The sequence below is a fragment of the Ovis canadensis genome, chromosome 16 (assembly GCF_042477335.2).
Source record: "Ovis canadensis isolate MfBH-ARS-UI-01 breed Bighorn chromosome 16, ARS-UI_OviCan_v2, whole genome shotgun sequence".
NCBI lineage: Eukaryota > Metazoa > Chordata > Mammalia > Artiodactyla > Bovidae > Ovis > Ovis canadensis.
In genome coordinates this window covers 84,355,240-84,380,974 of record NC_091260.1, presented here as the reverse complement: position 1 = coordinate 84,380,974, position 25,735 = coordinate 84,355,240, and the positions used below count along the sequence as shown (strand labels likewise).

Here is a 25,735-nt window from a genome sequence, read left to right as displayed (position 1 = left end):
TTCTCTCTGAATAAACCGCATCTGTGTGGCACTGTCCCCAGACATGTTGCCCAGTCACACCTCCATCCGAGCTGTTGCTCAACCACACAACCTCAGGTGGGCCCGGGCCTCCAGAAGCACCTTGTTCCGTGTTGGGCCTGCAAACAAAGAGAGACCCGGCGACCTGGGGAGCCTCTCACCGCCTCCTCCAGGCAGCCTTCGTGCTGTCTGCAGCCACGCCCCTCCTGCTGGACTTTCGAAGCCACTCTGTGCAGCTCCTCGTGGCCAGATGCTCCCCAGCCCCCGACCCAGGCATCTCTAGTGCCCTCCACTGGCCACCCGGTCATCTCATTCTGAATGGTTAGCTTTCTCTAAGTCTCTCTTTCCAGGCTGAGTTGAGAGTTGAGGCTTGTGCAGTTCTTCCCTGGCGGCCCCCCGTTTTCACCTCTCTCTTAATCTGACCTCAAGTTTTGCTTCCCTGGAAGCTGACTCAAGGCCCCTCCTTGTGTGGAGCCAAATGTCTCAGATTTTGCTGTCTTTCCTCCAGAAGATCAGAAGCCCCAGGGGCCAGTCCCTCGCCCCCACTTGAATTAACGGAGAATCTGACAGGACTGTGTCCACGCCGCAGTCTCTGTGGGGCAGCGTCTCTTGCTCTAGCATGAAGTGGACACTAAGGCGGTCAGCCGGCGTCCGCGGCACAGCCTGTCTGGCCCCGGTGAGGTCTGGCCCTCTGCCTCTGACTCCAAGGCCTGGAATGTCCCCCTGATGAGAGCAAACCCTGGTGTCCGGGGCTCGGCCTGGGCGCCCAGGCACGTCGTCCCCGTGCAGGACTCCTCCTGGTCTCGGGCCCTGGGTCTGTCTCCCCTGCACTGCGAGTTGTCACAGGCCAGCTTTGCTGAGCTGAGCCCCTGAGCTACTGGACCTGAGCGGTGCTGGAACCCTCATGCCTCAGAGCCAACAGCTGCAGGGCGTCACTGGCACCCCTGTCCCCCAGGTGCCTGGGGACAGGCCGGCTCCCCCCTCCCCACAGGGAGGGTGTCACATGACCCAGGGGCCGGGCTGGGCAGCTGAGGGCCGGGTTGGTGGCCATCGGAGGCGCCACAGCTCAGGGCTCCGCTGCAGGGAGCGGAGTTGAGAGGGAGGGGGTGGCCTCGGGGGTCCCTGGGGAGGCCCTCTCTGTCCCTCGGAGGGGGACATGGCCCTGGCAAGGGTTGTGTCCTCCCGGCTGCTGATGACAGGCGGGTGTGTTCTCACCCCTGAAGCAGCAGGAGACGGGTGCTGGCGAGTCCTGGGGCCGGCGGCGCGCCCCAGGGAGGACGACTCGGCCCCGGGAACACAGGGGAGGCGCCGTGCGACGCGGCCGCGTCTGATGGACTTTCCCTGAGCAGGGCCCGCTGCGGGACACCGGCGGTGCTCAGCTCTCCGTCTCCCGGGCCCCCTCCCGGGGGACGGCTCCTCATTCTCGGCACGTCTCGGGGACGCCGAGCCTCTCAGCCCGGGCTCGTCGCTGCCGCCCCGCAGCCACACTGAGGATGCGCCCGTCACGCAGGAACCCGCGGGTGCTGCAGGCCCTTCCTGGGCCTCCCTTCTGCGCTTGCACGGAGGGGGAGGGGGGCGTGGGCTGTTCTCCAGGTGGCTCTGCTCCCCTCGAAGCCCCTCCCTCCCCTCAAAGTCCCTCCCTCCCTTCTAAGCACGTCTCCACTGAAGCCCCTCCCTCCCTCGAAGCCCCTTCTTCCCCTCGAAGCCCCCCGTCGAAGCCCGTCCCTCCCTCGAAGCCCCTCCCTCCCCGTGAAGCCTCGCCCCCACTTGAAGCCCCTCCCTCCCAGTGAAGCCTCGCCCCCACTTGAAGCCCCTCCCTCCCAGTGAAGCCTCGCCCCCACTTGAAGCCCCGCCCTCCCCTGAAGCCCCTCCCTCCCGTCGAAGCCCCTCCCTCCCTTTGTAGCCCATCCCCATTGAAGCCCCTCCCTCCCCTTGAAGCCTCGCCCCCACTTGAAGCCCCTCCCTCCCGCCGAAGCCCCTTCCTCCCGTCAAAGCTCCTCCCTCCCCGTTGATTGTCTCGTCAGGCCTGCGCCCATCTCACTTTTCAGTGTCATTTTCCTCCAGGCAATTGCTGTGGTGTTTGCCAAGCGGTTGCTCTGCGTCCCTTGGCCCTTCTCTGTGAGCAACAGTTCTGCCGACGGGATGTGGGCTGGGCTTCTCTCTCTTGTCTGGCATGTTTTCCCAGCCGGTGTCTGTGAGCCCCGCACCCGTGGGGTGAGCCCTGACCCGGACGCGGGCGTGAGTCCTGACCCCGTGGGGTAAGGCTCTGACCCCCGAGGGCTGTAGGGGACACGGGCCTGGGCAGGCCTGCTGGGGCAGCCTGGGATGAGTCAGAGGTCATCATTCCCACCGTCATTACTGTGGTTCTTCGGTCGTCTGCCCCATGTCTGGCCTTCGCGAGCCCTCTGGGGGGCTCTGTCCCTGCCCCAGCCCGCCTCCCCTTTGCAGCTGCACGAGACACTCCCACCCACTGAGGCCTCCTGCATCTGGGCTCCGGGACCAGCAGTCTCTCCAGGGAGCCCTGAGGCCTCTCACAGGACAGGGACCTTTGGATCAGACTGTGGTCTGAGCTCTGGGAGGGCTCAGGGCCCAACCGGGTGCCAAGCCTTTCACGCCAGAGCTCAGCCATGCTTCCCCCACACACAGGGGCCAGGTCTGTCCCGCCTGCGCGTGTGTGGACATGTGTCTGTGTTACAACCCGGGGCACGTGGGGACCCCAGGCGGGGCAGCAGCCTGTCCCCATGCCTCCCCGTGCTTGACTTGTGGCCCCATCCCCAGACTCTCATTATCCAGGGATTATCCAGGGCCGTGCTCGGAGGGGCCTGTTCACAGCTCTGCTGATAACATCCTGAAATTCTTAACGAGTTTTGAACACGGGCCCCATGTTCTCATTTTGTACAGAACCTGCAAATTATGCAGCCATTCTGATTACCCCTGCTCGCCCAAGTCTAGAATAAATGCCGGCAATTTCAGGGTTGCTAACTCATCTCTGTGCAAAACAAACAGCCTAACTAGGGCGCAGTTCTACGTCTTCTGGTTCTTGGTCAAAACACCGTCTTGCAGAGACCCGGGCTGGCCAGGGTCCGGTGTCCATCCACCCACCCACCCTTGTGGGCTGCCCGACATGCCCTCAGCCCAGTGGATGGTCAGCCGGCCCTGTAGGAAGGGGCGCTGGGGGGGGCTCAGGCTGGGGTTGGGGGTGCTGGCCCCCATCTGCTGGGGCGGGAGCAGGTGCTGGGCTCCAGGTGGCCTGCACCCGGTCAGCCAGGCCGTTCAGCTTTAACTGAACTGACCTCACCAAGTGGCAGCGGCTCAGTGGACTGAGGGCAGATGGCAGCGTGGCCCCTCCCACACCGGACGAGCGGCCGGCAGCCTGGTTGGGCTCAGAGGTGACCGCCTGGACGCCCCACTGGGCGGCTCTGCGGAGGCCCCCGCGGCCCGTGTGGCCGTGCACCCGGCCTGGTGCCGTGGACGGGATCTGCGGAAGCTTCGGGTCCTCCCTCCTCGTGGGCACTCCCTGTGCAGACTCAGGCCTGGGTGGTCTGCGCCGCCTGCATGCTCCTTGCTGGGGGCACGTGGGTGTGCGACTGAACCTGGGGTTCCCCACGGGGCGCAGGGCATGGAGGGGAGCCCCTGGGGGGCGGCAGAGAGGGGCGCCGAGAGCACAGTCCGGACGCGGCCTCGTTAGGCGCGGGCGGTCGTAGGACGTCCTGGGTCTGGCCCCCGCAGAGACGGCGTGGGAGTGGAGGACAGCGCTTTGGAGCTGAGACGTGGCCCCCGCACGCGCCCACCCTGCACCCAGGGGCCCCGTGTGCTGAGACCTCAGGGGCCGGCCCTGCTTCCCCCGGAGTTCACGCCCAGTGACTGCTGTGCAGCCTCACGGCCCCTCTCTGGCTGCTGTTCCGGGGCCCACGGGGAGGAGGTCCAGCACCTCCCACTGCTAGTCAGCACCTCAGCGGTGCAGGCACACGCCTTGCACACCGGCACACGCTCACGTGTGCACCCTCACTCACAGGAGAGCACACATCCACATACGTGCACACACACCCTGCACACTGAGGCCAGCCCTGCGCCGTTGCTCAGGAGGAAGATGGCCGTGTGGCCCCAGAGCTCCGGCCCCGCCAGCTGTGGAAGGCTTTGGGACCGTCTTGGGGCCCAGGTGCAGCCTCCGTCCCAGGAAGGACGGATGTGTGCCTGAGGCACGTTGGCCTCGTTCCTGGCAGGGCCAGGGCCTGGCGGCGCCTGCCAGGAAGCAGGTTAGTTCTCAGCCTGGTGCACGCAGGACCCGCGTGTGGGTAACTGGACGAAGTCTCCTGAAACGACCTTACCTCGTGCACGAGCGCACGTGGTGCTTTCTGATTTACTGAAGAAAGAGTCGCTGCCCTCCTGTTGGTTCCTGCACCCGCTGACGGGCACACCCGCGGGCCGGGGCACTCGGCCCCCCACCCCTGCTTCGCAGCCTGCGCGTTCCCGGCGGGGCTCCCAGGGTGGGCAGGAGGGGCTGTGCCGGCCACACCCGCCCCGCGTTGGCGCCCGCGCGTCCTCCACACCCCGGTGTGCCTCTCAGTTCAGCGGGTCACTCCAGCATCCCGTCCTGGGCCCGCCCACTGTCCGTGGACGCCCCTGCCACCCCCCAAGGCCGCCGGCCTCTTTGTACGGCAGCGTGAGTGCGTGCCATGACTGTTGTGCTGAGGGTCTTCCTGCTGAGCCCCTGGGGCCTGGCCAGGCCTGTCCACGGCCCCGTTGTCTCTGCAGCCCCTCCCGGGTGCCCGGCGCCTGGCAGGAGGCCATGTATGTTCCCTAGAGAGAAGGATGAGGGGTGTGGGCGTCCTGTCCCAGTGGCTGCAAGTCCGAGGCCACAGTGTTGGCGCGGCAGCTTCCTTCTGCGGCTGAGGGGGACTCCGGCCTGGCCCCCTCCAGCTTCTCAGCTTGGCCGGCGTTGGCCGGTGCCTGGACTCAGGGAAGCGTCACCCTCTCTGAGCCCCTCCCCATGGCATCTCCCTGTGAGTGTGTCTCCAGCCGTCTGGCTTCACAGGACACCACCCTACTGGACGGGGGCCCAGCCCCTGCAGGGCAGCCTCAGCTTCACCAGGTCCAGCCACAGACGCCCTGTTTCCAAACAGCCACACGCCTCGGTGCCGGGGCTTCGGTCTTCAAGACGAGTTTAGGGGAACAAGCGCAGCCCCAGCGGGAGGACTAGAGGTGGGGGTGGGGTCTTGGAAATCCCGGGAAGCCAGCGTCCAGGCCCCGCCTCTCCACAAGGCCCCTTGTCTTTCTTCAGCCCCAGCTCCATACACCCCACTGCGCGCTGAGTCCTCAGGCCGGGAGCTCACGCGCTCTCAGGACCCAGCCTGCCCCAGAGCCCATGTGCAGGAAGGATCGCGGGCCCCTCCTCTGGGTCCCTTTAAAGGCACGACCCTCCTGCCCTGGAGTCCTTCCCCTGCTGGACTCGGGCACGCCAGCTGGCCTCTCCAGAGCCCGGGGGCCTCACGCTCCTGCCTGCTCAGCCGCTGGTCTGTGGCTTGCCCGCTGCTGTTCAGGAGGGCTGAGGGCTGGGGCAGGAGAGGGCCTCAAGCGGAGGACTGCTGCGGAAGGATCGTGTCTAAGTCCCTGGCTGCCCTCGGAGCAGGGAGCTCAGGACTCGGTTCGCTGGTTGCTGGCTGCTGGCTGCCCGCCAGCCTGTGACCCTGGGCCAGCTCCATCCTCACCGTGGAGGAGATTCCAGGAAAGTGGGCGTTGTGGCCTCAGTGGTCTGTCCCTTCATTTTTGCTGTGTCCGCCAATGCAGGAGACACGGGTTCGAACCCTGGGTCAGGAAGACCCCCTGGAGGAGGAGATGGCAGCCCACTAAGTCTTCTTGCCTGGAGAATCCCACGGACAGAGGAGCCTGGCGGGCTACAGTCCGTGGGGTCCCAAAAGAGTCAGACACGACTTGGCGACTAAACAAACAACATCCAATTTTATGGGGGCAGTGGGTAGAGGGGTCACCCAAGGGCATGAACTCTGGGAGGTGGGGTGTGGGCATCTTGCAGGGAGCACATCACATCGTGACCTTTGGCCTTCAACCTTGAGCCCGGGGCAGCCCGCTGGTCCCAGTGGGTGGGGGATGTGTCCCCCGTCCTGGGGTCGGGCAGCACCTGGGGGCGGCTGACCCCACGGAGCAGAGGGTGGGCGGGCAGCCCTGCCTCTGGGGGTTGTCTGGGAGAGGCTCCTGAGCGCTGGGTCAGTGTTTGGGTCCCGCCCATGGGCCTTGCGGTCCCCATCACCCGCCCTGCCTGGGATGGCTCTGGCTGGGGCTTCTGTGTGGTGGGACGTCTCCACAAGCTAGAGCGTCAGAGTCTGTGGATCCCCCTGGGGCGGCGGGACCCCTGGGAACAGAGTAGGCCTGCGGTGTGGGGAGGGCTGGGCCTGGCCCGCCTGGCCTAGGAGGGTGAAGACCTCTGCAGGGCTGGGGTGGGGGCTTGGTGGGGCAGCCTGGGCGGTGGGGGGGTGCGGTGGGAGCCACGCCCTCCTGGGGGGACAGTGAAGAGGCCCCTGGCAGGCCAGGTAGATGCACGTCGGGTCTGGTGACGTGAGGAGGAGCCACGCAGGGACCCCAGGGGCTGGACGGTGGTCGGCAGCTTGGAGACAACCAGGGCCTTTCCGGAGGTGTGGGTTCCCGAGCTCCGCCCCCCACCCTGTGTGCTCCCGGGCCTGGGTGGGAGGCCTGTGCGGGCTGGGGGTCTCGTCCGAGGCTCCAACGTAAAGCCTGTCTCCAGCCCAGCGCCCCCCTGGGACTCCCTAGTTGCGCTCTCACTTGGGTCTCATTTTCTGCAGTTTTAATTTGAAAGCCATCCCCCACCCCACCCCCGCGCCCCCCCATAAAAGTCTCTTGTTTTTCTAAAACAAGGGTTTCCTGACTTGAGTTCAGACACAGGGACGTTTTCTTTCATCGGAGGACCAGGAAGTCTCAGGTTTTTCCCAGCTGAAGAGTCTCAGCACAGAGAACGGGTGTTTAAACCCGACTTCAGACCTGGGCCCAGAGGCCTTGCAGGGTGCCTCGGGGCTGGAGACCCGGGCTGGGCTCGCTGCGTCCTGCCCCGGGCATCACCTCTGGGCCTTTTCCAGTGCCGGTCACGGGGTGAGGGGCGGGCTCTTGGAGGCGAGGCGGTGAGTGGTCGATCCGCTGAGTGTCCGCATTCTCAGCGCAGGGCAGTCGGGGCCATGCCTTGGACCCGTGAGCGCCTGGCCTTGCCCACTTCCTCCTCCTCAGTCCTGGAAGCTGCTGGGCATGCTCCACGCACGGGCAGGGCCCTCCTGGCCGAGGCCATGCCCTTGCCCCCAAGGCCCCAGCCCTTGCATCCACGTGGGCACCATGGATGCCTCCAGAGTGCCCAGCGTCCCCACGCGCCCACAGGGAGCGATGCAGCGCTAAGAGAGGGGGGAACTGGCAGATACGGGCTGGATCCATTAGAACTTCTGACATCAGACACAGCCATAACAGCGAACTAATGACTGGATAGAAAACACCTTTCTCTGTGCCCGCCACAGCCAGGGAGCAGCCAGAAAGCATCGCCTTGCTGCCGGAAACAACGCTGCCCACCAGCCAGGCTCAGGCCGAGCTTCTCAGCACCTCCATTATCCTACTGCGTTAATCCTTTCAGCGGCCGCCCAGCCAGGCAGCAAGTAGGCAGACCGAGGCCTAGGAGGTCAGGGCCCTCACCCAGGCTGCGTGGCGGGGCAGCCCTACCCTCACCTTTGTCTCCAGCTTCCTCCTCACACAGCCACGGTCCCTGCCTGGGAGGTGAAGGGTGAGCTCCCTGGCCCCATCCCTGGAGCTGGAGCCTGGAGCACCCAGGCCAACAGGGTCACCCTCCTGGGGGTTTCGGTGGCTCCGCGGGAGCTGGACCTGCAGGAGGCCTCCGTCTCAGAGGTTTCTCTGGAGTAATAGAACGGTTTACAGCTTTACATTTAGTCTCTCTGTGAACAAAGGATATCGGAGCATGTAATAGCTGCTGAACCGTAACACCGCCTCTGAGTACGCTTCTTGAAAGGCTGCTCCAGATGTTGGCCTTTGACCCAGGAGGTCAAGCCTGCAGCGTGCACTGCTGTGTGGATACAGAAGCAGGTGGCTTTTAGCCCAGAGAAATGTCCCCTCTGACGGAACTCTCGCCTACACAACAAATGACTTGAGGCAAAGAGGAACTTGGGCTTCCCAGGTGGCACTAGTGGTTAAGAACCGCCCGCCAAAGCAGGAAACAATGAGGCAGGAGTTTGGTCCCTGGGTCGGGAAGGTCCCCTGGAGGAGGGCATGGCAACCCACTCCAGTATTCTTGCCTGGAGAATCCCATGGACAGCGGAGCCCGGAGGGCTGCAGTCTGTGGGGTCACAAGGAGTTAGGCATGACTGCAATGCCTTAGCACATACAAGAGGAACTCAGCTCTGGGGATAAGTAAAACGATTCTAACTCTAGATAAGTGTTCGGCGTCCAGTCGACACGGACTCAATTCTTAAGCTCTGTTGTGTACATGGAAGCTGCCCGCCAGCCCTCGAGGAGGGACACAGGGGGGCCCCAGGGGGTTGCACACAGGGTCCTCCTGGAGGGGCAGGTGACTGCGGGGCTCGCTACCCCTGCCCAGGGCGGGGCCCCGACTTTGGGCTCTGACCTCTCTCCCCATCCCATCAGCTCTGTCTCTGGCGTCCCACCTCTCTCTGATGCTCCGTCAGGGAGATAAGGTGCACGCCTGAGACACACTTCACAAAGCAGGACTTGCCCCCCTCAGGGGCACTGGCTCTGATATTTTCTATTTTGTTAAAATGAAAAAAAAAACAAAACCAAAAACAGTCAAGCCAGACCCACTAAATTGGAGTGGTTCGATGTTTCCCATCCTGTGGCATGGCCGCGGCCCTGTGCAGGGGCAGCCCAGTTGCCGGGCCCTCTCTGTCACCTAAGGTCGGGGGGGGGGGTGCGGTGGCCAGAATGACTGTCAGCTCTTGTTTTCCCAGATGTGAATGGACCTCAGTGCGGCCAGCTGGTACCCGTGCGCGGTGAGGGGCTGGTTTGCAGGACCCCGGAGCATCAGGGAGAGATGGAGGAGGGAGGTTCTGGTGCCTCAGGCTCTGCTGGTGGTACTGGGGCCCTGGGGGTCCTCGGGGACGGGGGGAGGTGGGAGGCAGGCAGGTCCCCAAGGCCAGGACACGGCAGCGTCTTCCGAGGAGAACCATGGAGCACGGGGCTTGCTAACTAACCGTCTCAGGAAAGGTGACCTTTCCTGCTCTCCGTGACCAGGAGACGGGTAAAGATGCTGCTCAGGCGCGTCTACATAGATGAAGCGAGCACCGTGGAGCAAAACCAAGGAAAGCCAGACACGCAGGAATTCGTTTACCCTTCAAATCACCTGTTTCACTGTTGCCAAGCCTTTATTAAAATGCTCCTCTCAAAGGGAAAATCACGTGGCTTTTCTGGGCTGTGACACCTAGACTGTCTCTAAAGGTCATTGGGCAAAGAGCATCTGTCCGACGGCAAAGCACAGTGTGGGTGGAGGCTCCGAGGCCCCCATCGACAGAGCTGGGGTGCAGGCAGCCTCTTCCCCGCCAGGAGCTGGTTTCCAGTCAGGGCAGGAAGAGAACACGTACTCAGGTGTCTCAAAATTGACACGCTTCACTTGCATTAAAGAGCGTAACCTCCCCGTGGAGACAGACATCAAACACAGCATTCAGGTGGCTAGCCCCACTTGGGTGTGTGAGGCTGGACCAGAAGGACGGCCTTTAGATGTGACATGAGAACTTCTACTACCTGTTTCCACCCGTCCACCCACCTGTCCACCCACCCACGTGCACACAGATTACCCACCCACCCATCCACCCACCTGTCCATCCAATCACCCATCCACCCATCCACCCACCCATCATCCTTCCATCCTTCCATTCACCCATCCACCAATCCATCCACACCTCCATCCATCCATCCACCCACCCATCCACCCACCCACCCTTCCATCCATCCATCCACCCACCCATCCACCCTTCCATCCATCCACCCATCCACTCACCCCTCCACCCACCCTTTCTTTTCCTCTCTTCCTCTTTCTCGCCTCTTCCTCCATTCGCCCACCAGTGCCCCTCCCTGTTCGCTTCCTCATCTGTAAATGTAACTTGAGTGCCACTGCCCACTGTGTGCCAGCTGCAAGACACTGGCAGAAATGCACAAGACGAGCTCAGCCCCTGCTCGCGGGGGAGCTCCTGCTCAAACTGGGGAGACAGTGAGCACTCTCCCTTCCATGGGAACCTGCTGGGGAGAGTGGGGGTTCCTGAGCACTGATCAGGGGTGGAACCCAGAAGCAGAGGTCAGAGCAGACTCCCAGAGGTGGCATCCAACCAGAAGGACAAAGCGCAGGGCTCTTCTCTGGGCTGTGGCCAGAGCTGACGGGCGTCTGGAAGGACCTCTTTCTCCAGAGCGGACCGGAGATCCTTAGGGACCAAAGGCAGGGAGCCGCTCAGGACTCTGTTGTCGTGTCTCCAGAAGAGGTGCTCACGCTGGGCAGGAGCCGCGGTCAGCTCAGCCTGCCTAGCCGGGGTCCGGACCCCCGGGGAGCCTGCAGGGGAGCTGGCTGGGCAGAGGAGGGCTTGAGAGAGAGGAAAGACAGACGGGAGGATTTGGGGCCACGGGTGGGTCGGGCTGAGCCTGGCAGACCTGGGAAGGCGGAGCCGCGCACACTCGTGGCAGGCGGAGGTGAGTGAAGGAGGTTCTCAAGGAAGGGGTCTGGGCGCCCAAGGCGCCACCTGGACAAGACGCTGTCAGGCAGGAACGTGGCCATACAGCCCTGGCCGTCTCCCCGCGGGTCTCTTTATTGTTGGGGACAAGCACACGAGAGGCCACTGTGAACACAGACGGACGCGGACACCACTGGCATTCTTCAGGAGTGCTCAGCGCTCCTGGGAAGGATGGGGGGGCCCGACTCCTCTCGGCCACACCCGCCCCCGAGCACCAGTCCACCCGTGGCTCCCCTGAGCAGCCGGTTCCACGGGCCTGGGCTGAGGGCCGCTTCCAGCGAGGGCTCCTCGGGCCTGTCTGGCAGCCTCCCGGTGGCCCTGGGCACGTGGTCAGCAGGGCGTCCCCGGACCATGGCCACGAGCCCTGAGGATGGCAGCGCCAGAGGCTAACATCCTCTCTAGCAACCTTGGCAACGTTGGCCAACGGGCTTCAGAAACCGGCCCCGCCTTCTGAGCACGGGTTTGACTCCCGGGTCAATGCAGCTCTGAAAGCCATTCCCTAAGGAAAGCAGAGCTGCGGCTGCTGAGATAGGCGCCTCCGAGAACTGAGATTCTCCCAAGGTTGGGGAGTCCAGGCTAAGCTGCAGGGGCACCCCTGCTCCTGGCAAGCTCCCCTTCTCTGTGGCTGGGGGTCCGCGGTGAGGTGACCGTGAGCGGACAGGGAGCCACGTCGGGCGAGACCAGTGGCAGTCCACACAGATTTTACCGAGTTTTCCCTCAGCTACAAGGAGATAAACAGCGCTTCTGTCTCCCACCCAGGCCCCCGGCCCTTCGGGGCTCGGGCTGGACCCACTTGAGACGGGGATGCTTTTCCACGTCTCGTGCGGCTTCTCCCATTTCACGGCTGCACAAGACGGGCAAACATGACTCTCGGCTTTTTAATAGGAGCAAAGCAAAGGGTGTAGGGAGCTACTGCGAGCGCCGGGGTTCTCGGCGGAGAAGTGTGACCTATAATTATCGTTATTTCTCCTCCACATGCGCACCGGCGGCGCGGCCCGAGCTCCAGGGGGCCCTGGTGGGCCAGCGGGGGTGGAGGGCAGGTGGCGGCTGTAACGCACGGAACACAGCTCAGTCGATTCTACCTGCGGAACGAGCACAGACTAGGGGCGGTACACGGCGACACGTGGACGGCGGGTCGGCTCCCGGGGCACAGCGGGCATGCCCGTCCAGGGAAAGACGCGTGTGTGTCCGGCGAGGCGCAGGGCCGGGGGTGGGGTGCCCTCCTCGCCCTGGTCTTCGCCGACGGCAGCCAGCAGCTCTTCCTGCTCCATCCGCCTACACCACGAGCCAGTGGCGGAGCTGCAGAGGAAACAGGGTTTGCTGAGACAGGAAGTGAGGAGCCCCTTGGACACAGGCAGCTCCCAGGCCGGGGGCCCTGCTGCAGCCAGGAGGAGGCGGGGGCGGGGGCCAGTGCGGCTCCTGGGCACCACAGACCTGACGCCCCAGTTGCTTCCTGGAGGCAAGTCACCGCTTCACAAAGTCAGAGCACGGGGGCCTCAAGGGGCCAGAATGTGGCCCAGTGGTCTCCTCTCTGGGCAGACACTGGACGCCACAGGCCTGGGAGGGTCCCAGAGTGCACGCCGCCAGCCCACTCGCAACCAGCGGTGCCCCCAGCCCCCGGCAGCCTCACTCCTGGGGCCTCCAATCCCGTCCCGGGGCAGCCCCACAGCCCACGGTGCCGGCTGCTTTGTGCGACCCCGCAGGTGCGGATGCAGCCCGTTCCCGGCTCGGGGGGGTGGGCGAGGTGGACAGGTCCCTATTTAGCTGTCCACAGATGCCATCACCTGTGATTACCCGGCTGTTAGCTCAGCCTGTTTCTGAGCACAGGCCATTCGATCGCACTAAATGGCAAGAACCGAGGGTTTGTAAACATTTCCAAACCAAGACGTGCGGGGCTTGTTTCTGATATGGCCGTCCCGGGGTTGGGGGGTGCGGGGGAAGGCGGTCCCCTCGCAGGGCTCTTCCTCACCCCCCGGGGACCTGCCTAGGACACACTCCTCGGCCCCCAAGGGCAGCCGGAGGGCAGGGCCTGGCGTGGACGGAGCAGCAGGGGCCGGAGGCTGGGGTGGTGGCTGCGTGGTGACTTCAGGCCAGTGCTGAGGCTGGGGCGGGGGGCACACCGGGGACCCCAGCTGGGACCCAGCCCAGGGTTGAAGCGGCCCTCTGTCCCAGCCACAGATGAGCCCAAGGCAACCTTCTTGGGATGAAGAAGAGGCCTCTCAGAGGTCCCACAAGGGAAGCTCAAGCCGTGAGCCGGCGACCAGGAGGCCAGAAACAGCAGTGATCAGCAGGAACCTGAAACTCCAGTCCAGGCCCCTGGGCCAGAGGGTGGAGACCTTCAGGTTACTGGGCAGCTGTGTAAGAACTGGCTGAGAAGGGGACATGGCACAGAGCTGCACAGTTCAAAGGTCAAAGGCTGCTTCCTGAGAAGAAGCGGACAAGGTCCCTGTCAGTGAAGGGGGCACAGAAAGGGGGTGGGTGATGGAGCTTTCATAATGGGGGGGAGGGTACGGGGGGATGGGCAGGGCAGTGCCAGAGAGACAGACAAAGAGATTTCTGGGCCAGGGACTCCCCGGCGGTCCAGTGGTTAGGACTCGGGGCTTTCACTGCCGAGAGCCTGGGTTCAATCCCTGGTTGGGGAAGTAAGATCCCGAAAGCTGCACAGTGCAGCCAAAAGCAGGAAAAACAATGATATTTCTGGTCCAGATGGAGTAACGGGGACCTAAGAGGCTCTACCATCCAAAACCACTTAGAATGAACAATATGTACATAACAACGCATTTTCAGACAGCAGCAGATTGGACAACAAAGAACAGAGACCCTGAGAGACCAGGAGGATGAGGCCTCCAGCTGCCCCACTCGCAGCCTCCAGGGACTTTCCAGCAGCAGCGTGGGGCGCGGAGCCCAGGGCAGGTGGTGAACCCCGGGGCTGGCGAGATGGGGTGAGCGTGGGAGAGCCCCAGGGCACGGCAACTCACAGGACGGAGTTCCAGAGGGGGTCGCAGCACCCAGAGCTCTGAGCATGTACATGGGGACCCAGGGTCCAGCTGAGCGGCCAGGCACTCGAGTCCAGAAAGACCCTCCCAGCAGGATGCAAGGAACATTCCCCAAACCTAGACACTGGGAGCTGAGGCTGCCCCACAGCCGGGCAGGAGCACCTCTTGGGTCTTGGGAGCTGCCCCACAGCCAGGCAGGAGCACCTCTTGGGTCTCAGGGGGCTGCCCCACAGCCAGGCAGGAGCGCCTCTTGGGTCTCGGGAGCTGCCCCACAGCCAGGCAGGAGCACCTCTTGGGTCTTGGGAGCTGCCCCACAGCCAGGCAAGAGCACCTCTTGGGTCTCGGGAGCTGCCCCACAGCCAGCAAGGAGCACCTCTTGGGTCTCGGGAGCTGCCCCACAGCCAGGCAAGAGCACCTCTTGGGTCTCGGGAGCTGCCCCACAGCCAGGCAGGAGCACCTCTTGGGTCTCAGGGGGCTGCCCCACAGCCAGGCAGGAGCACCTCTTGGGTCTCGGGGGGCTGACCCACAGCCAGGCAGGAGCACCTCTTGGGTCTCGGGGGGCTGACCCACAGCCAGGCAGGAGCACCTCTTGGGTCTTGGGAGCTGACTAGAGTGTTCCTCAAGGTCTTGATACAGCATCAGGAGGGCGGGGAGCCCCACGCCCAACGCTGCTGTGGTCCCACTTAACAAGTCTTCACAAGCAAGTCCCCCAGAGATCAAACTGTCTCCAAGTAATTCGATGATGACCCAGAACAGAGCCCCAGAGTATCTGGTGGTGGTTTAGTCACTGAGTCGTGTCTGACTCTTGTGACCCCGTGGACTGCAGCCCGCCAGGCTCCTCTGTCCATGGGATTCTCCAGGCAGGAATAATGGAGTGAGTTGCCATTTCTTTTTCCAGGGGATCTTCCCGACCTGGGGATTGAACCCAAGTCTCCTGCATTGCGGGCAGATTCTTTACCCACTGAGCCACAAGGGAAGCCCCCAGAGTATTTAAAGTAGCACAGATATACCTAGGCTTTAACATGGCAAAACTCACAACACCTAGAATTCAGTTAAAAATGACTAGACATGCAAGGCATCAGCAAAATCCAACATCTTATGAGAAAAGTCAACTGACGCTGACCCAGAACAGACACAGATGTTAACACTGGCAGATGAGGGCCTGGCTCAGTGATCGTAACTGCACCACACGACCAGACAGGTAAGCTGAGGTGTGACCGACATAAAACGTCCAGCGTGGACTTCTAGAGGTGAGCACGACACTGCGTGCAAGGACAGATCCGCTGGGCGAGCTCACCGGCAGATTAGGCTTCGCCGAGGTGAAAAACTAATGACTAAGCAAAGCAGCAGAAAGCTCACGGAGTGAAACACGCAGAGGGAAGAGGCCCAAAGAGCCTGAACCGTGTGACCGGAACCGCTGAAGGTGAGGAGGCAGAGAAAGCGGGAGGAATGACGGCAGATGCTTCCAAACACACTGGGAACTGTAAACTCACAGCTTCAAGAAGCTCAGGGGACTGTGGGTATAAGAAGCAGGAATCCCGGTGCATAACCACACACAGTGGAGAGACGAGCTCAAGGACTCAGCGTGAAGCCCTTTCAATAAAGTTCAAAACGACGGAAACCGAACAGTCCGCTTCTCAGGAATTCAGCGGTACCTATAGATGCCACACATCACTGACTCCTTGGACGTGAGTCTGAGTGAACTCCGGGAGTTGGTGATGGACAGGGAGGCCTGGTGTGCTGCGATTCATGGGGTCGCAAAGAGTCGGACACGATTGAGCGACTGAACTGAACTGAACTGGTAGATGCCACAGGAGAAGGCAATGGCACCCCCCCCCCCCCAGTGTTCTTGCCTGGGAAATCCCACAGACGGAGGAGCCGGTGGGCTGCAGCCCATGGCTAAGAGTTGGACACGACTGAGTGACTTCCCTTTCACTTTCACTCTCATGCATTGCAGAAGGAAACGGCACCCCACTCCAGTGTTCTTGCCTGGAGAACCCCAGGGTGGGCTGCCAATCTACGGGGTTGGACACGACTGACGCGACTCAGCAGCAGCAGCAGCGGCATAGATGCCACAAAGCCGTGCAGCAGAAAAGGCCCAGGAGACGACCGGCCAGACCGAGGCGGTGCTGATTCTGGGGGCAGGAGGGAGGTGGATGGGCAGGCGCAGGTGAACTGCTGTCAAGGCGGAACGTGTCTGGTCGTTCACAAGGCTGTATTTCGCCATGCAGTTAGACAGATGAGAAACAGCCATGCGTGGGCCGATGCACAGTGGAGAGCCCAGACACGGAGCCTAAAAAGACCCCTGACAGAGGGTGAGACCCCGAGGGGCCAGGGAGACGGTCACACACAGAGCCCAGGACGGCCACGCAGAGGTGAAGGGCGAGGTTTAACACTCAGCTGCAAAACTCCCGGAACTCACTGAAAACAAGAATTTACAGACCCTGGACACACAAAGTATTCTGGGAAAGATAAGTAAGTAAAACTACTTTTAACAGTTTCATAATAAAACGACAGAAATCTGTGCTCAGACACATCACAGGGAGACTGCAGCCAGCCCCAAAGCTAAAGGGCGCTGGACGCCCCGGGGACACAGAGACCCTGCCCCACAGGAGACCCCGCCCCCTGGGACCTGCCTGCCCGCAGGAGACCCCGCCCACAGGAAACCGCGCCCACAGGAAACCGCGCCCACAGGAGACCCCGCCCCGCAGGAGACCCCGCCCCACAGGAGACCCCGCCCCGCAGGAGACCCCGCCCCGCAGGAGACCCCGCCCCGCAGGAGACCCCGCCCCACGGGACATGGAGACCCCGCCCCGCGGGACGCAGAGACCCCGCCCGCAGGAGACCCCGCCCGCAGGAGACCCCGCCCGCAGGAGACCCTGCCCCACAGGACCTCCCGTCCCAACAGGACTGTGGGGCGGCAGGTGGAGAAGCCCTGTCCTCAAAATGCCGAGAGACGGTGACCCAATCCAGAACCACGTGCCTGCAGAAACTGTCATAAATGAGGGCAAAGTAAAGACGCGCGCAGATACACGACGTTGGTAGAAGCCAACACGATACTGTAAAGCAATTATGCTTCAGTTAAAAATAAACAGATTAAAAAAACACCCCCTTAGAGGAATATCTGGAGGATACTTTTTGAGAGGCAAGAAAGTGATCTTTCAAGGAAAGATGTAGGTGAGAAAAAGTACAGTGAACAAACACTGGACGTGCACACTCGTCCAGGGGAGTTTCTGGAGAAAACAGCCAGAGCAACAATAACAACAGTGCCTAACTTGTGGGTTAGAAAAGACATAAATGCAACATTGGCCAATAATAGCTCATTATTATTTAAGAGCTGACTCACTGGAAAAGACCCTGGTGCTGGGAAAGGTTGAAGGCAAAAAGAGAAGAGGGCGGCAGAGGATGAGATGGCTGGATGGCATCACCGACTCAATGGACCTGCGTTTGAGCAAGCTCCAGGAGAGGGTGAAGGACAGGGAAGCCTGGTGTGCTGCAGTCCATGGGGCCACAGAGAGTCAGACACGACTGAGCGACTGAACACCACAATCATTATTAGTATCATTAACCAATAGCAGGAAAAGTTAAATCCTTGTGATATTCAGGATGGGGGTTCATATAATGCTTAATTTTATACTTGAAGTCCCTGTATGCTTGGTACAGGGACTTCCCTGGAGACCCAGTGGTTAAGAATCTGCCTTGTAAAGCAAGGGACGTGGGTTCAGTCCCTGGTCAGGGAACTAAGATCCCACAGGCTGTGGAGCAACTGACCTGGGGGCCACAACTACTGACGAAGCCGTGTCAGCAACTAAAGGCCACGCACAGCCAAGTACATATTTAACAACTTAAAAATGCTTAAAAATGGTCCACATCAAAAAAAAAGAAATATACACAGTACAATTTTAAAAACAAATATAAAGTCAATAAAGCACGTAAGTTCCAAAAAAATAGAAAGAGTAGAATAAGAAAACAAATCCTCCAAAATCAATCAGAAAAGACAACAGACAGGGAAAAATAAACATCAAAAAATGGAACAGAGTTAAAAAGATAGCAGAATCAAGCCCAGCTATACCAGTAATGCCGACGAAGGTAAAACAGATTAATCTGCCCAATTGCCAGACTAAAACATTTCAGTGTACTCGAGGTTTGCAAAAGACACCTAAATCTTAGGATGACTGCAAAGTGGGAAGTTAAAAGATTACAACAGATGTTTCGGGCAAACTCTACAGAAACCTCGTGCGGCTATAGTCCTCTAGACGAAAAGGACTTTAAGAGCAAACGCATCTCAAGGGCAAGAGGACAGGCTGGGTTTCGAGGAAGATTGATCACCCGGAACCCGTACCAGTCCCAGAAAACTGGCGCAGGTCAGATAAAACGGAATCCAGTACAACCACAGGGGAAAATGGACAAATATTTGTCATATTCCGTACATGTCTCCGGATTACTGATGGCTGAACAGAGCTGAAACAGGCAAAGTCGTAGAAGATTTGAACAACATAGTTATCAGCGTGATCTTACGGACAGAAGGAGAACTGTGTATCAACAGTTAGAGAAGACATCTCATCTAAAGACACAAGAGACACTTATAAAAGCTGGGTAGGCGCTTGGCCACAAAGGAGCGTCAACAGACTTCAAAGAATGGGTAGCAAGGGGTCTGAACACAATACCATTAATTTAGAAACGGATAACAAAAAAATAGAACATCCTCATGTATTTCGGGATTTCAGACAGAGTTTCAAGCAACTCGTGGCTGGAAGAAGTCACAACGAAAATTAAAACACATTTAAAACTAAATAATAAACAAAAAGCTGTGTTAAAAGCTATGGAATGCAGCCACCAGGGTGTTTTGTGGGAAATTCTTAGCCTTGAATGCTTATGTGAGAAAAGAAGAAGGGTTAATTAAGGATCCAGGGTCTAAATTAAGACGGTAGTTAAGGTGTGACAGAGCAGACCAATGAAAGTAGAAAAAATAAAGACATCAGAGCTGGAAGGAAGGAGACAGAGGCAAAGCTCCAACAGCGTGTCCTGCAGCCACGTGTCTGAGTCAGTGTCCACCTGCTGGGGGACTCGGCTGGGCAGCTGGGGCGGGAGGAGCCCCCCGCGGCACTCACCGTGAACTGGCGCACCTCCCCGCTGTCCACCCGTTCGTGCTCCGTCTCCGGCGTGATGGCGTAGGCCAGTTTCTAGAAGAGAAGGGGCTGCCGTGGGCGCCGGCCCAGCGTGGTGAGCGGGCCCAGGGTGACCGCCACGCAGGGGGTGGGCTGACGGCCAGGTCTCCTTAGACCCTGGAGAAAGTCCAGGCCGACCGGAGGGAGCAGGATTGGGTGTGGAGTCCCGGTGGCAGGCCCCACAGGCAGAGGAGCCCGCACGCTCCTGCAGTGCTTGCGGCTCCCGCAGGGTAGGGGTCCGGGAGGCCCCGATGTCTTACAGCCGCCGGAGAGGAGGCTGGTTCCCTCCCACTGCCTCCCCCCTACCCAGACAACTCCCCGCCCAGGACCTCTCAGCAGTTGGCCCTTGGACTGTCTGGGGCCAGACGTCCCCCCTGGGTGTCACTGTCCCCCCATCTCACTGCTGAGATTCTAGGGAGTGAGTCTGGGGGGCGGGAGGTCCAGCCCACTGGCCTGCAGACACCCTTCCCCAGCCCACACAGAGGGGTCTCTCCCAGGGCCAGCGGTCGCCTGCTGTCTGCAGGGCTGCTCTCCGGAGGCCAGCGACGGGGCTGTGAGTGGCGCCTCCTCCGGCTCTGCCGGGGCCGCAGGGGCCTGGCCTGGGCTGGCCCTGCTTGACGCTGAGGGATGGGCTAGGGGCCAGCCTGCGAGGGGCCCCCGCCTTTGCGTCCAAGCCAGAGAGATGCCGCGTGGCCCTCGGGGAACGCTTGGACCTGCTGGGGTACAGCCAGGGGCTTCACTCTCGAGAGACTGGAATCGGGCATCGAGCAGTGTCTGAGGGCTCGGGGAGAGTGTGGAGGGCTACGACCTCCATCTCTTCTTCCAGGAATCCCAGCACTGCGATGGGAGGCGGGGGACCCCTGTGCTCAGGTCACAGGTCAGCCCCCCACCCTCCGCTTCACAGTGGACACAGCAGTGGGCCTGACTCAGAGGCCCGGAGCCACCTCCGCCCTCACGGGGGTCCTGCCTGGAAGCCCCGCTACCCCTGCTCAGCCCCGGGGCGGGGGGGAGGAGGGAGGGCTTGGTCCCCAGTCCACCCCCACTCTCAGACCAGGGCTGTCCGCATGATGCAGAGCGGGCGCGCTCACACCCAGAGATCCCCGCTGGCAAGCACACACGTGTGCGTGCCCACGTGAGGACACACAGGCTCACACACGCAACACACCCAGACGCACACAGGCACAGCGCCGGCCCCCAGCACGGTCACCGCCCACTCCAGACTCTCCTGCTGGCCGGAGAGGAGCCGCCGGGAGCAGGCCTGGGACCCCCCCCTGACCTCGCTGGTGGCCTCGCATCGGGCAGAAGGGCAGGAGAGGGGGCCCCGTGCAGGCACGCACCTCCCGCGAGGAGCCGGGCAGGCTGCAGAGCTTGTAGGCGGCGTAGATGGGGATCGCGGACATGGAGGACGCAGCGATGGCCCAGCCCAGCGCGTTGGCCCACTCCGGGAAGACGTAGGCGCCGTAGTGCGGGGGCCGGGAGGTCGCGATGCTGACCACGACTACAAACTGGAACCGAGGGGCAGGGTCAGGGCAGCTGGGGCCAGGGCCTCCCGAGCGGCGACTCTGGGGGCAGGGCCCCCACACGGCGGCCTGAGGCTGCGGGGCCCCGGCGGTGGGGGCATATGACCCCGAGGCTCGGGGCTGACGGGAGGGGCTCTCTCACTGGCCTCCGTAAACCCCCGGGGTTACCACGTGGGGAGAAGCAGGACCTCTCACTGACCGGAGGCAGGAGGGGCGACCAGAAGCCCCTGTGCAGGCTCAGGCCGGGAGCCTCACCCCCTCTCCACTTCCTCTCCCGCTGGCCCTCGGGGGTCGGGGCTGCCCGCGCGCACTCGAACCCGGGGTGGGGGGGGGGGGGCTGGGCTGGCTGGGCGGGGACGGGTGCTGAGGTCTCCTGGGGCGCATCTGCCCGGCCTCTGCACTCAGAGCTGGATGGCCCCAAACAGCCAGCCAGGGCCGCTGGGTAGGGAGGACAGTCAGGGGTCCTGAGCCACTGGAACTTGGCCACGGCCATCCGGCCCTGCAGCCGTGGAGTGGACGCATGGCCGGGTTCCAACGCAACAGGCCACAGGTGTACTTGCCCACTGGCCCGAGCCTGCCCAGCCCATCCCAGACCACGAGCAGCTCCAGCCCGCGCTGTTGGGTGAACCTTGTCCATTTCCGTCCAGCCTCGGGCGGAGCACCCGCTGACCCCCGAGGCTGACTTCCCTCCGAGGCCTCCAGGCAGAGGGCGGCTGACGACCCCCGACCTCCGGGCAGAAGCGCTGTCAGATAAGGACCACCCTGCCGCCCACGTGGCTGTCTCGGTGGGCCCAGAGTGGGGGCCATGCTTCCAGGAGACCCAAGGATTTGGGGGGCCAGCCTGCCCTCCCAGCAGAGCCAGTGACCTGCTGACTCCCGCCCCTCCCCCAGCATCAGACTCGCAAGCCCCACTCTGGCCCCAGGCGGGTGGTGGGCGGGGCGGATGGTGGGCGGGGCGGATGGTGGGCGGGGCGGGGCGGGGCGGGGCGGGGCGGGGGGGCAGAGTTGGGGGCAGAGTTGGGGGCAGCGGGAAGGAGGGGGCTGGAGGGAGGGGAGGAGGGGGCCGGAGGGAGGGGAGCAGGGCGCGGCGGAGGGAGGGGAGGAGGGGGCCGGAGGGAGGGGAGGAGGGGGCCGGAGGGAGGGGAGCAGGGGGCCGGAGGGAGGGGAGCAGGGGGCCGGAGGGAGGGGAGCAGGGGGCCGGCGGGCGGGGCGGGGGCGCGGCGGGCGGGGCGGGGGGCGGGGAGCTTCACCAGGAGGAAGCAGGGGCTGACGAACTTCCAGCACAGCCGCCAGTAGAGGCTGGGCCGCCGCCCGGTCATCTGCTTGATGTCGTCGCTGAACTGCCACACACCTGCAGCAGGGGGCCAGGCAGGGCGTCAGCGCGGCCCGCCTGGAGGTGCGGCCCCCAACCCCCGGTCCCCCAGCTCCCCTGGAGCTCAGGGTGCACGGTGCTGCCTAGGCCGCCGGGCATGGGTCATGCCGACCGGGCCCGTGCACGTCCCCAGGGTGACCCTGGCGTCACTGACTGCAAGGGAGGGCCTGTGGGGCTCCCACCCTCCTCCGCGAGGCTCACGGCCACCCCTGCCTCCCCTCTGTAATGAACATTACTTTCCTTTACAAAAATCATGGTCAAGCATACAGTACGTGAAGCTTTCCATTTTAACCACTGTGAGCACACGGCCCGGCGGCTTGAAGCACAGTGGCACTGCTGTGCAGCCTCGCCGGCCATCCTCCCCAGGCCTTCCTCGCCTTCCCAACGGAGGCCCCGGCCCTCCCCATCCTGCTTGCGGCCTCTGTGACCCTGCTGTCCAGGAACCTGAGGGCCTCCCGCGGGATCTGTCTGCCTGTGCCTGGCTCGCGTCCCCGAGCACAGCGTCCTCCGGCTCAGGCGGGAGCAGGTGTCCGGGTGTCCCACTCTGAGACAGGCATACAGTCGCTATATTGTAGGGAAAGCTCCTGCTAGAAGCTGGATGAGCCAGTTTCTCCAGGTCTCACGCTGATTTCTCCCGCCCCGAGGCAGGCCTCCTGAGTCTCACGTCACATGCGGGGACATCAGAGAGACACCTCCATGCAGGATTCCCTCCTCACACTCAGCCCTCTCTCTAGACCTTGGATCGGAGGGGGACTGAGGGAGCAGGGTGGAGGCTGAACCTAAAGGCCCGAAGAGACGGGGTGTCCCCTGGGGCCCCTCGGGCAGCTCCGGGGCAGGCAGCCCCTCCCACGCTGGCCCATCCGGAGACCACAGGGACCTCAGGGCACTGAGAGGCCGTGCTCTGGTGAGAACTGCTGTCTGCAGGAAGCGCGGTCTCTGTGGTCTCTCTTTGGGGAGCGTGTGGTCGCCGCAAGGCCAGCTCCCCTGGGCCTCCACCAGCTCTGGGATGTTCTTGGCTGCTGGACACACTTGAGGCACTTTCTCTCTTTCTCTGAGGTTTTATTTTCAGATGTTGTTGTTCAGTCGCTCAGTCGTGTCTGACTCTTTGTGACCCCATGGACTGCAGCACATCAGGCCTCCCTGTCCTTCACCATCTCCTGGAGCTTGCTCAAACTCAGGTCCATTGAGTCAGTGATGCCATCCAACCATCTCATCCTCTGTCATCCTCTTCTCCTCCTGCCGTCAATCTTTCCCAGCATCAGGGTCTTTTCCAGTGAGTCAGCTCCTTGCTTCAGATGGCCAAAGTACTGGAGCTTCAGCTTCAGCATCAGTCCTTCCAATGAATATTCAGGGTTGATTTGGGGAGATTACAGTCTAAAACTGTAGACTAGGCATTGATTCCAGGTGCCAATGAAAGTACAAAGAGGCTGATATTTCCCTTTTCTGTAGAAAAGGAAATGTAACTGGAAGAGTGTTTTCGGAATAAGGGCTCTTTGTCGGTTAAGCCTCTCAAAGCTAGAGTGCTTTACAGGTTGTAACTTCAGGGCTGAAGCAGAGGCCATGACCCCTCACGTGGCATCAGGGCTGGCTCGAGACTGCGGTTCTCGAACGGCACAGACCTCTGGCTTTGGCCGGAGGTCTTGCACACACACGTGCAAGAAGTGTGCCTGTTATCTCGGGCCTTTATGGCGAACGTCGTCAAGGACGCCTGGTCAGGTGAGCCAAGTGGCACCAGGGCCCAAGCCCCAGGAGAGAAACGGAGAGCCAGCGTGGGCGGGTACGGCGGCAGGAAGGGCACAGCAGAACTCTGCAGGGCGGCTTCCTGTTGCTGTCAGTCCTGCCTCAGGACATCCCGGGAAACACGGTGGACACGCAGGAGGGGCGGGGGCACACGGCTGCAGGCTGGGCACACCACCTGCCGACCAACGGGCCCCCCACCCTGAGGGCTCGCAGTCCTAGCGCCCGAGTGCTGGCCCCGCGGGAGGGGGTCAGGAGTCTGGTGGGGCCGTCGTGCGGAGGCGGGAGCTCTGGCCTGAGACTCACTGAGCGTTCCTGTCTCTTCCCTCCCATCAGCTGAGGCCCCAGCGAGGCCCCCCTCGGCCAGCTCCCCTGCCTCCCTGGTGCCGGGACTCTGCTCAGCGGGACGCAGAGACCGCCTCCACCAGAGGGCGGCACCCAGAGCCAGCCCACCCTCCTCCTCCAGGCCCAGCCCAGGATCACGTGGCCACACCGAGCGCCCTGACCACAGGGGCGACTTCAGGGTGCCGTCCAGGCTAACTGCCTGCATGGATCTAAACAAGCCGCAGCGGCCAAGCCTCGCTCTGTGGTGCCATAGTGCCCACAACGCAGGGCCACTGGGTGCCTCAGCGACCAGCCCCACAGATGCTAGCTGACCAGTCACAACGCCAGCACAGCAGCTCTGTCCTGCCGGTAGGAGCGCGCCAGCCCAAGGAGGACTCGTTCTTACCGTAGAACCAGGCCACCCCGATGACCTCCATGAGCACCCCGAAGAGGATGGACGTGCCGGCTGCGAAGTGGTCCAGCAGTGTGAAGACGTAGATGCCGCCCTGGGGGGGAAGGAGGGGCGCACCCACTGAGCTCAGGGTGCCCGGCTCTCACGCCTGCCCACGGAACTGCTCTTCCCAAAACATCAGCCTGGCCTGAGGCGCCAGCTTACAGACACCTTCTATTTTACTCTCCATGGAGTGTCACTCAGGAAAGAAACTAAAGTTCAGTCCACGAGCAGCCACTTGGGAACCCGGCTATTACCAAAAAACCAACCTCTCCCCGCCTTTCCAGGGCTCCTGGTACAGTTAGGGATGAAAGCCAGGAGATGCCAACAATGGCAGAACCTCTGTGAGGAGGGGCCCTGAGCCCTGTTCCCCCCACCTCCACCCCGGACAGACCTCCCACAAACCTGAGTGAAAGTGAGCCACTCAGTTGTGTCTGACTCTTTGCGACCCCAGGGCCTATACAGGCCACGGATTCTCCAGGCCAGAATACTGGAATAGGTAGCTATTCCCTTCTCCAGGGGATCTTCCCAACCAGGGATCAAACCCAGGTCTCCCACACTGGAGGTGGATTTTTTACTGTTTGAGACCCCGGGGAAACCCAAGAATACCAGAGTGGGCAGCCTTGCCCTTCTCCAGGGGATCTTCCCAACTCAGGAATCGAACCGGGGTTTCCTGCATTGCAGGTGGATTCTTTACCAGCTGAGCAACTAGGGAAGCCCCCCAACCCTCTTGCCCCACAAACCCAGAGGCGCCCCACAGGGAGCTGTCCAGGTGCTGAAACGCTGGAGACCAAACTCTCTCACGCCCGGGGACCACATGCGACTGCGGGGACGCTGAGTGACCGTTGGTGCCGCTCTGGCTGACTCAAGGCCACCGTGTGCGTGAGCACGGATGCCCGTGCATCATTACAGGTCACGGGTGGCTTGGGGGGGAGCGCCCCTGCTCCGTCTGCCGTGAGACCGCGTCCGGGGCGGCACAGGCACTCACGTTGGTGACGCAGAAGAGGGACAGGAGGAAGGTGGCCAGGACGACGAGCAGCGTGAAGAGCTCCCGGTGCCGATGCAGCAGCTGGAACTCGTCCGCGAGCCCGGTGATCACGGACTCCATGCCGCCCATCTGCAGCCGGGGCAGAAGGGGCGCTGCGGGTGCCTCTGCCCCCCGGGGACCCACGCGTGCCGTCTGCACCCACACGCTCAGTCGGGAGCCGCATGGGGTCCCGGGGGGCAGAGGGCACCCCCAGCAAGGGCTGCTCCTCGGCACGGCCACTGGAGATGGAGGACCGGGGTGCGTGTCCTGCCCTCTGCTGGGGAGCGGCGTGGCCAGGGTCATGCTGCCCCATGTGGCGCCACAAAGGCTCAGCTCCGCCAGGCTTCTCTAAGCAAGTGTCTGCCCCACCG

At 62.2% G+C, this 25,735-nt stretch overlaps 1 protein-coding gene across 1 annotated transcript in view; it reads right to left on the bottom strand.

Moving 5' to 3' along the window:
* Window positions 1-11,633: 11,633 nt before the first annotated feature.
* SLC6A3 (solute carrier family 6 member 3) overlaps window positions 11,634-25,735 on the bottom strand; it is a 34,832-nt gene continuing 20,730 nt past the window's right edge. Inside the window, exons 10-15 of the mRNA XM_069555790.1 lie at window positions 25,326-25,454; window positions 24,293-24,392; window positions 21,704-21,804; window positions 20,271-20,438; window positions 18,877-18,948; window positions 11,634-12,068 (exon numbers count right to left, since the gene is read on the bottom strand). Of these exons, the coding sequence (XP_069411891.1) occupies window positions 12,045-12,068; window positions 18,877-18,948; window positions 20,271-20,438; window positions 21,704-21,804; window positions 24,293-24,392; window positions 25,326-25,454 (594 nt within the window). The 3' untranslated portion in view covers window positions 11,634-12,044. The remainder of the gene's footprint in view (window positions 12,069-18,876; window positions 18,949-20,270; window positions 20,439-21,703; window positions 21,805-24,292; window positions 24,393-25,325; window positions 25,455-25,735) is intronic.